General features: G+C 38.5%; 1 protein-coding gene across 1 annotated transcript; it reads right to left on the bottom strand.

The window, feature by feature from the left end:
• Window positions 14-968, bottom strand: LOC104699861. The gene is made up of 3 exons (XM_010415256.2): window positions 759-968; window positions 440-652; window positions 14-373 (listed from the first exon to the last, which is right to left on the bottom strand). The coding sequence occupies exons 1-3, from the start codon at window positions 880-882 to the stop codon at window positions 141-143; spliced, it is 570 nt and encodes a 189-aa protein (XP_010413558.1). The 5' UTR covers window positions 883-968; the 3' UTR covers window positions 14-140.

The following is an 11,224-nucleotide window of genomic DNA, read 5'->3' as shown; positions in this document are numbered from 1 at the left end:
GAAATGCATTTTAGGACGAAATAAAACCTCAGCATAATCATTGATAAAAAGTCGATGTTTTTCATACACACACAAACGACATTAAAAACAAACTACATTAATTAGCTATCGAGAACCAAAGAGTATGTTTTGGGTCTCATTCAAATACGCTTAGAGGTTCTTCTGGTCTGGGGGATAGGCTTCCCCTCGGCAGATAGTTTTGCCCAAAGGACAACATGATTCCAACTCCTAAACTCTTTGTCAGCGTCGTCATAGTTGCTATCAGAGATAAAAATTATCATTGATCGTGCTTTACCGTGACTACCAGCATAGAAACCCATGTCACCTAAAAGAGCCATATCTCTCCGATGATGCTTATGCTCTCCTTTCGGGCCTGAAACCAACCATAAATAAACCCCAGACAAGTAAAATAATAAGATAATTAATTAATGATATTCACCTCTTGCTACGCGCTTGAGTTTGATTCCGGCGTAAGCAAATTCATAGTCCGGGGTCCGATTCTTATCACTAGCAAAAGCCCTGATTGTGATCGGACCACGATGTCCAACTTCCGCAAGTGTCGCTCTGATATTCTCTGCAACATCACGAGCAGTGAGACCATCAGGGATCTTGTAGTCCTCGACGTCCCAGAAGACGCCTGCTGCTTTAGGCACTGCGGAGATTTTTATTTTATTTTTAACAATCAATTAAGACGCATTAAATCACAAGGAAGACGAAACTACCAAGAACTAAAATAGTTAAAACAATCCTAAAATTACCAAGATCTTCGGTATCAGCCATGGTACTGAAGGACAGATCGAAACATCTAGAGAGAAAGGGGCGGAACAAAGGCAGACGAGAGTTGATCAAAGGCTTGCAGATACGAAATTGACTCATAAACATGGTGTTTTGACAGGAGAAAGAGCCCGCCGGAAACAAAAAAGGAAGACGAGAGAGTGTGAAGCGGCGCAAAGAGGAACTAGGGTTCACGATGTATAGCGGTTTTATAGCTTCGAATACTACTGACTAAGGCCCCGAATGGTAGTCCGTTTCGCGTGCGATTACGATTCAAGTGCGGGTGCGATGTGATTTGGGAGCGATACGATTAGGTAAAATTGTGAATGGAAATCCGATTCGGGTGCAATGCAGTTATATCATATTTTTGAATGGTAGAGCGATTGGGATACAACTTGAGTGTGATTAGAAAACAAAATTACTAAAGTAACCTTTAATTATATTATCTTCTATTTTCAGTTTCCTTTGACATTAATTTAATTTATAATATATGAACATGTATAAGAACATGTTACCATATATCAAGTTCAAAATAGACAGAGTTTAAGGAGATTAAAAAAGAATAAGGTTTAGAGTTTGAAATTTAAAGAGTAGTTGAATCAAACTGGTAGTTCTTCCATCTGCAGTTTCTTTCTTTCTCCTACCTGAAATATATTAAATGTAAAAGTCAGAATACATAGTAATATACTCAAACTTTAAACAAATGACATCAACAGAAATGTCATCGTGTATAAGAGAGGTACATGAGTGATTGTCGTGTCTTTGTTTAATTGCCTTGTCCTTCACTAGCAACCTGAAACTCTACACAATGAAACACATATAATGGTTAAGCTTTTAAACAATTGGCAATAAGACAGAAAATTGATCAATTTAAAAACTAGATGTATTACCTTTCTCAAGTTTATCTTGATCTTCAATATCAGCAACCATTTGTGCAAAGTTTTCCACTCCTTTTTCACCTATGTGATGGTCAGCCTTCATCCATTATTCAGTGTACATCAAGACCTCAATCATGTAGTGAGTTAAACAACTCCTTTGTGGGACAAGAATCTGACCACGTGTGCTAAAAGCAGATTTTGAAGCAACTGAAGAAACTTGCATAGCTAGAATATCTCTAGCAAGTTCTGATAAAACTGGAAACCTTGTTGAATTTAACCTCCACCATGACAAGACATCATACTCGGTTCCCAGTAAATTGCTCTTTGGATTCTCAACACTTTCCTTTAAGTACATATCAAGCTCAGTCTTTGTTTCATCAAATCCCTCTTCATTAACCAGCTTGTTGTAAACAGAAGCCATCTCCTCAGTCCCCACTTTGACTTCAACACCCACAACAGGATACATATGTCTATGTCCTCCATTTCCAGAAATTGTCCTAGCTTGAGAGGTTGATGATTTCTACTAGGTCTATTGAGAAACCTCTCAAGCACAACTATCGAGAGATCTAAAAGCCTCCTCTCTCTTGACGTCGGCGGATTTCTAGCTCGCCGACGTCGGGATTTCTGTCCAAAAATTCGAGTCCCCTGCAACTGCTTGTGTTGTATTTGTTTCCTTTGCTTGTGTTTTCTCTGTTTCCCATGTCTGCTCACCATGTTCTTTGCTCCTTCACTCCCCCTGTCGTGTCCCGTCGAGTGCGAAATGGACAGAGTACGTAGATAGATCTCTCTGAACCATCTCCTTCATGCCCTGCTCACGCCAGACCGGAAGTCGACAAAAGGAAAATCCCTCGAATCCAAATTACCACTAGAGCTTGAATCTGAAGTAAGGGTTACCTTTCCCCCTCGATCTCCGGTGTGCTTTTGCCTTGTGACCCTCGGCGCTCACCGAACTCAACAGATCTACAATTCGGCAACACTTGTACCGACGATGATGAAAACGGCAGCAATGGTTGACCTAATCCAAATGGTGGTTCCCTTTATTGGACCTGGCCCTTTAAGACTTCACTCTCGGCCCATATCCAAATCTTCTAAACCAGGTATCCAATCTGACTGACCCAAGTACTTTAGGAAGGAATTTAATCGTTGTAACCTCAACTCGATTGAGCTTTTATTCCCGGTTTGTTCTGTTCGATTTCCCCATGCCGGTTTTGCCTTCTATAACGAAAGCTATTGCCAAATTTCAATAAGCATATGGTATAAGTCCTTTGCTCTCTCCTGCTTGCCAAACCAATTCATCATGGTGTTCCGATCTTCTGTGTTAGATGGATGTAGTTTCCATCTGAAGCTCGACTTGAACCCATTGAACGGATCTTGGCAGTTTATCTTTGAAATCATGAAACCATTGCATCGGGTTCTGCTGAAGATGTTGCAAAGCACCGACATTATGACCACACCTCCACGGAGTGTTAGTTACCGATGCTTTGTCAACCAGCCACCTCTTTATCCCTAGAAAATCAAGTCTATATTTGTGAATATTAGTCAAGTTGGACACCCAAGCTTCTTGTGCTGTGATTTGTTTGTGATGGTCGGGTTTGGATTGCTTTATCTAGATCCGTGAATGACATTGTGATTTTAAACACAACTTCTCTAGTTCCAATCATAGCTGTTTGGTCAAGTCGAGGTTTCCTCGGTAGCAGTATGATGTGTTCTACAAAATGGTCTAAGCTTTATCCTTGTCGAGGCCAATTACTTAGCAGTGTGTGGATGCCTTTATTACTGAGCTCTAATCTGAAATCTAAGCCAACAAGCTGCGTGAGTTTGAAGCTTACACCCTTTGTCCCCAATTTTCATATATCAAACAAACGATAGGAAGCTCGAGTCTGTTATCATAACTCAGGGCCAAACCGACTGCAATCTTTGTGTGAAACTCCTTAACCTCCATGGCCATGAGCCTTATGTGAGGGAGGACTCACCTGCTTTGCTATGGTTAGGCACCCATCTATTGTGATCCCCGGTTGAAGCTCCTTCTAAAGCCATGAGGTTCGATCTTAAAGTGCAAAAGGACGTTGCCCCAATCATATTACCTCTCATGTTGGCGATACACCCATCTAGTGTTACCCTTGTGGAACACTCTTTTCAAAGCTTGATTGCGTTAGTCGCTAGAGCTACATATGATCACTCGTTGATCACGGATTTCGCGAAGCCGGCCTTCATGGTCGAATCCACCTTGGCCCCAATAGATTCTTCAAAAATTGTAAAACTTTCAAGAGTTGAGCATCCCCTTGAAGAACTCATGGAGCTTTTATCCTTTCTATCCTCTGATTATCTTGTTGTATGTTGTAAGAACCTCCCTCTTCATGAGGCTTTGATTTGAATGAAACTTTCACTTGTTTGACAAAAGAAAGAAAGAATGATTTCTACTATACTCCTCAAACAACTTAACCATAAAACATCAGATACTGACTCACCAAGCCACTTAGATTGCAACGACCCTTTACCATATAGGGTTTCAAAACACAGATTAACAAACTTCATCTTATTCCTAGGATCAAAGACGCTAGCAATTATCAAAAGCCTGTTGATATTATCTAAACCATCTAGTACTTATCAAATTTCCCTCTCATGGCTTCAGCTTTAACACTTAAATCCAGATCAGAACTACTACTCACTGCAGTTAGTTGCCTATCAATATCACAAATCTCACTATAGACTTTATCAGAGCAAACGGTGGTAGATGCTGAAACAATTAGTGTCGATTTGTAGAAGACTGTGAAAATATCTATCAATCCATCCACCTTATCCCAATCAGCTTTCAATGGAGGTCCGACCCTCATTTGACCATTATCCATTTCTAGAAAATGATCACCGTAACTGTTGTTCGCTTTTATTCAAATTGTTATTATCATTTTTATATATTAACAAAAAATTTAACAAAAATTTAAGATAAATAGACGCAACTATAAATTCTATATTAAGTTGTATTAAATTTCTCTATTGCTATAATCATTTCTAAAGTTTTAGTTGGACTAGGATAGTACCCGCGCTACGCCGCGGGGTTGATTTTTGTTGTGTTTTTTTTGATTTTTTTATTTGGTTGTGTAGTATTTTTTGTTATATTGTTTTGTTTTTGTGGTTTTTTTGTGTTTTGTTTTTGTAGGATTTTTTTGTATTTTGTTGGTCATATTGGTTTTTATTTATTTTTTTTATTGATATATGTTGTTCTTATTTGTTTTGGTTTTTATTACGCCGCGGGTATTTTTTTTTTTGTTATTTCATACAAATACAATTTATAAACTTGGAATTGATCTCTGTATTACATGAAACTTTATGGTTGATTATATGGTCGCTTTTATCGGCACAACCAACCAAAACTAAATATCTTTAAAAAAATTATATACTATGACTACTCATATAAATAGTTTATCACTTTCACAACCGTTCAATATTTGTTACTAAATTAAAATTTTCATTATGCAAACATTGACTACATAAAATTTTGGTTACTATGATCTCTCTACTATGAAATTAGAACTAACACATGCCAATTATGAAGTTATTTATATCTTATTTTATACCTCACCAAATTAATTACATTCCGTTTAGTCTATATTTCTTATTTTTCTACCAAAAAAAACAAAAACCTATATATCATACTTATGCATTGATTACCTTATATATGATTTATATATTTTGAAAACTACCCTATGCTTTTTTTCTTCTAAACTATATTTTTTTCTTTTTTTTTGTGAAAAATTTTTAAACTCACTTTCTATTGTTGTAAAAAGACAAGTTCTGTCCGTCTTCACTTCAAAATAAAATTACATATTTAATTAAAAATATATATTATAAATTGTACTTTCATGATTTAGATTACCATTTCAAGAAAAAAAAAACATTTAGAAGGAAAAAAACATTAGGGTAGTTTTGAAAAAAAAATATATTGTAGATAGTTTTGAAAAAAAATCTCCTTGGACCAAAATGGTTGTCTAGAGTTTTAATAACTCATTTACATCCTACTATATTAACTGGAAAGTACAAATATAAAACTAAACTTAAATATGTAAAAAATTACATTCAATTACCATTAGAAAAAATTAATTAAGCTTAATTATTAATTTAAATAAATATAATTAACTAAAAATAAAAAACACTCACATGTCAAATATTAAAAAATCTAAAAAAGTATAAAAAAATATTTTCTCTCTCTAATAGATTATGGAAGAAATAGTAATTTTTTTAAAAAAAAAAAGATATAAACCAATCAGAATTTTTAAAAACTAAGATTTTGTATCCAAGTATACAATATAATTATTTTTAATAGCTAAATTCAAAGATTTTGTTAAGATTTCAAATTATGATTCTCCTATCATCTTTATTTTATTTTATTTACATATTGTTTGAAATTTCTATATAATACTTATGATTAATAAAATGCAGAACTTTTTCTTCATATGTTGTGATTTGAAATTTTAAAAACGAAGATATATCACTCAATCTATGAAAAATATGTGGTTTAATTTCCACATTGGCGGGTTAGTAAAACTAAATTTATATTAGATGATAAATTAATAATTTTTATTTGCTCACAACTATAATATTAAAATTACTATTTTATATTTCACAAAATAATAATGCAAATACAACAAACAAACAATATAAAACTGTAATAATACATCAAAAATAAAATACTATCATATTCAAAAATAATTAGTATAAAATAAACTAATAGATTTACAGAACAATTAAAAATAAATATTATCTCAAACAAAATATTTTTTTTAAAATATAACAATAACTTTATTATTATATTATAATTTTTTTTAAAATGTTGATCTGTGCTTTAAGCACGCGATATCTCCTAGTTGTAAATATTGTTAGGATGAATTTTTTTCTAGTTTTGGTATTAAAAAAATAGTTTCATCGAGTCAATTAGATCAGTTGATTAGACGGTGAGTTTAAGAGTAACCACAAAATACAACACATAAACTTCAAGAAAACAACAACATTTAGAGATAATGAATTAAAGTCCACTTATGATAGCACTTAACATTTACGCTCCTGTCGAAGAATTAGAAGCATCGCTCTTCAAACTTCAGAGCCGCTCCCTTGTACAAATCAGAGCCTCCACTATCATGCTCATCCATCTCCCTTGCTATTTTACAAAAAAAAAAAAAAAAAAAAAAAAAAAAAAAAAAAAAAAAAAAAANAACATATATAAACAGAGGAATAAGACTCATCATAATAAATTAATACCTTCTCCAACGCTGATTTGGTCGTGGCCACGCAAATGAGAGCATATCTGCTTGAGACTTGAGGCTGAACCAGAGCTGCATATGACCATTACTGTCTTCCCATTTGAGCTGACCACTTGACTTTCAAGCTCGGAACTACCTTCACCCTTTACCTGAATTTTTGCCTTTACTAAAGGTTTATAATGCTTGATCCATGAACTCCTAAGAAACTCATGAGAACCACCACCATGTCTTCCGTTACTCCGATGTTCAGGTTGTTTCACATTAATCTTCTGCCAGAAACCATCATGAAGAACCTTGAACTAATTGCCAAAACATATATAATGGGATATGATCTCATATCACTGAGATAATTGATCCCATATATTTTCCACATCATTCATCTTAAATGATAATTGATCTCAATTGTAATTATTTAGGAAACTAGATATGTTCATACGACTATATAACTTTTGTACTGTTGATTAATAATACACAAGAGAAAACCTTCTTCCTTTTATCGATCTGTTCATGGTATCAGAGCTGTGATCATTTTTTTTTCCTTCTTCTTCTTCTCGATGGCCACTCCGACGAACTCGAACTCAACCGACACGACAACAACGAACCCGACCCCGATGGAGACTCGACGTACGATCTCTCATTACGACCTCACCGCTGCTGACAACCCTGGTGCTGTGATCTCCCATCCTTTGCTCAAAGGATCGAACTATGACGAATGGTCTTGCGGAATGAAAACAGCCCTTTGTTCCCGCAAGAAGTTTGGCTTTCTTGATGGCTCTATTGCTCGTCCGGCTGAAGGCTCTCCAGATCTCGACGATTGGTGGACCATTCAGGCTTTGCTTGTCTCTTGGATCAAGATGTCCATCGATCCGTCTCTTCGCTCCAGCATCTCTCATCGTGACGTTGCCAAAGATTTATGGGATGCCTTGAAGAAACGTTTTCCTGTCACCAATGGTCCTCGCATTCAGCAGCTTAAGGCGGAATTGGCATGTTGCAAGCAACGTGGTTTAGCGATTGAAGCTTACTTTGGTAAGCTGAACCGAATTTGGGATAACATGTCTCACCATCGTCCCTTGCGAGTTTGCAAGTGTGGCAAATGCGAGTGTGATTTAGGCACCCTCCAAGAGCAGGATCGTGAGGGCGAGCGTGTCCACGAATTTTTATTTGGTCTTAATGATACTTATCATACCGTGCGTTCCACGTTGGTTTCTCGTACTCCTCTTCAGCCCTTGGAAGAGGTGTACAATGTTGTTCGCCAAGAAGAAGATCTGAAAACCACTATCCGCCATAATGAAGATCAATCCTCTGTGGCGGCTCATGCTGTTCAAACTAAGCCTCGCGTGTTTCCGTCTCGGACTGATGCTTCTGATGGTGTCAGTGTTTGTAAACATTGCCATCGTTCTGGCCATGCTTCTGACAGTTGTTTTGCTATCATTGGATACCCCGAATGGTGGGGAGACCGACCACGCAGTCAGGTTGCTGTTCGTGGTAGAGGAGCCTCTACATCTGGTCGTGGGCGTTCTGTTAGTTATGCTAATGTTGTTCACGTTCCTCCTCTGCCATAGTCAGACCAAGTGAACTACACCATTACCAATGCCGACCGTGATGGTGTGCATGGTCTCAACGATAAGCAATGGAGTATGTTGAAGACCCTTTTGAATGGTGGTGCTAGCACCAGCACTAAGAAACTCTCGGGTAAGTCCTCTGTTCCTTCTCGGATTTTAGACTCTGGTGCTTCTCATCACTTAACTGGGAACTTGAAGCATTTAACTAGTGTTCGGGACATGCCTCCGATACTGGTCATTTTAGCAGACGGTCGTGAACGTATCTCACGCACACAAGGCACCGTACATTTGGGTGATGGTCTGGTTTTAGAATCTGTGTATTTTGTAGAAGAGCTTACTGCCGATTTGATTGTTGTAGGACAGTTGATGGATAAGAATCACTGTGTTGTTCAAATGGCTGATCAGTTCCTTGTTATCCAGGACCGCGTTTCGAGGATGGTGATTATGGCTGGTAAGAGACACTCAGGAATCTTCCGCCTTTGTCAAACGGAGTTTGCAGGAGCTGTGAGCACTCTGACTCTTTCTTCTTACGAGTTGTGGCACCATCGGTTGGGACATCCGTCTGCACAAGTTGTTGGTTCGCTTAAGAATGTTACAGTTTTTGTTCCTTCTGATATTTTGAATAATGCGTGTGAAGTTTGTCTCTGCGCCAAGAAAACTCATTCTCCTTTTCCACTTAGTATCAATAAAACTACAAGAGTTTTTGAATTAATTCATTCAGACTTATGGGGACCTTACCATACAGCTTCACATAATGGAGCACGTTATTTTCTCACCATTGTCGACGATTATTCTCATAGCGTATGGATATATCTTCTACGCGACAAAACCGAAGCACCTACATGTTTGAAAAACTTCTGTTCACTGGTTAAAACACAGTTCAACACAACCGTACGAAGCTTCCGCAGTGATAACGGAAGTGAATTTTTGAGTTTAACGAGTTATTTTGGTCAAGAGGGCATCCTTCATGAGACATCTTGTGTGGGAACACCACAACAAAATGGGCGAGCTGAACGGAAGCATCAACATATTCTTAATGTCGGTCGAGCTTTACGGTTCCAAGGTCAATTGCCGATCGAGTTTTGGGGTGAATGCATCCTCACAGCAGGTTATTTAATCAATCGCACACCCTCCTCTGTTCTTCAAGGTCTCACCCCGTATGAGAAATTGTATCAGAAACCACCAACATATGACCACTTGCGTGTGTTTGGCAGTCTGTGTTTTGCTCACAACCAAGCACATCGTGATGATAAATTTGAATCACGCAGTCGGAAATGTGTTTTTCTTGGCTACCCATATGGTAAAAAGAGTTGGCGCCTATATGATTTGGAAAAGGAAGAGTTTATCGTCTCTCGTGATGTCGTGTTCTACGAAGATAGTTTTCCGTTTGCTCCGGCCACCTCTCGTACAGTCGCTGAAGAAGATGAAGTCTTGTGGGCTTCCATGGGCCTTGGTCCGTTACCTGATTCATATGAAAGGCCCACTAATGCCCATGTTTCACCTCCAAGCCCATCAGACTCATCCAGTCCACAACCCGATAACGAGCCTCGTGAATCTATCACGACCTCTCCTTCCCCCGTGTTGTCTCCCGCCGCATCTTCCTCATCAGACACGACTTCTGATCCCGATCTCGATCCATCCACTCAGGAATTGCCATCGACCTCTGCTCCTGCAACTACTTCTTCATCGGTTGCAGGAGCATAAGCTACCCTCTTCCGACTCAGAGCATCTGCAATCGGGTTAGCTTTACCAGGGTGATAGGCTATCTCCAAATCATAATCCGCCACAAGCTCCATTCACCGCCTCTGTCTCAAATTCAGCTTAGGCTGAGTGAATATGTACTTATGATCTGTAAACACCTGTACCTTTGCTCCATGAAGATAAGATCTCCAAATCTTCAGGGCAAAAACTACAGCAGCCATCTCCAAATCAAGAGTAGGATAGCTGCCCTCATGCTTCCGCAATTGCCGTGAAGCATAGGCAATCACCTTCCCATGCTGCATCAGCACACACCCCAAACCAACTCTAGATGCATCAGTATAAATCACATAGGGTTCTCCCAGCTCAGGCAAAGCCAACACTGGCGTAGTAGTCAACATCTCCTTAAGGCTTTCAAAGCCCTCCTCACACTCCTGTGAACAAACAAAGGGAACATCCGTTCCTTCCCTGTCAACTTAGTTATAAGGCGTGCCCTACTTGCAAAACTCTGCACAAACCTCCTGTAGTAACCTGCCAACCCAAGGAAACTCCTGATCTCTGTGGCATTCTGCGGTCTAGGCCAATCCCTGATAGCCTGAATTTTCTCTGGATCTACAGAAACATCCTCTGCAGAAACAATGTGACCCAGAAAATCCATCTCACGCTGCCAAAAACTGCACTTGCTCAACTTAGCAAACAACTTCTGCTCCCGCAGCTTCTCCAGAACTGCCCTCAAATGCACTGCATGCTCCTCAGGACTCTTAGAATATACCAAGATATCGTCGATGAAAATGATGACAGACACGTCCAAAAACTCCTGAAACACGCTGTTCATCAATCTCATAAACGTTGCTGGCGCGTTAGTCAATCTGAAATGCATCACCACAAACTCATAATGCCCATACCTCGTCCTGAAAGTCGTCTTCCTCACATCAGCCTCATCTATCGGTATTTGATGATAACCCGGCGCCAGATCTACCTTGGAGAACCAAGTAGCACCCCTCAACTGATCCAACAACTCATCAATCCTAGGAAGAGGGCACTTGTTCTTCACAGT

Source organism: Camelina sativa, chromosome 7, assembly GCF_000633955.1.
Source record: "Camelina sativa cultivar DH55 chromosome 7, Cs, whole genome shotgun sequence".
Lineage (NCBI taxonomy): Eukaryota > Viridiplantae > Streptophyta > Magnoliopsida > Brassicales > Brassicaceae > Camelina > Camelina sativa.
The sequence above is the reverse complement of the archived record's forward strand: the minus strand, read 5'-3'. Positions and strand labels throughout refer to the sequence as shown.

Bases quoted from the DNA above. Each gene is read 5' to 3' on its own strand.
- LOC104699861 (XM_010415256.2), bottom strand. From the start codon at position 882: ATGTTTATGAGTCAATTTCGTATCTGCAAGCCTTTGATCAACTCTCGT. The intron at 653-758 runs GTAATTTTAGGA...AAATCTCCGCAG, and splicing joins GGCTGATACCGAAGATCTTG to TGCCTAAAGCAGCAGGCGTC. The intron at 374-439 runs GTGAATATCATT...GGTTGGTTTCAG, and splicing joins ACTCAAGCGCGTAGCAAGAG to GCCCGAAAGGAGAGCATAAG.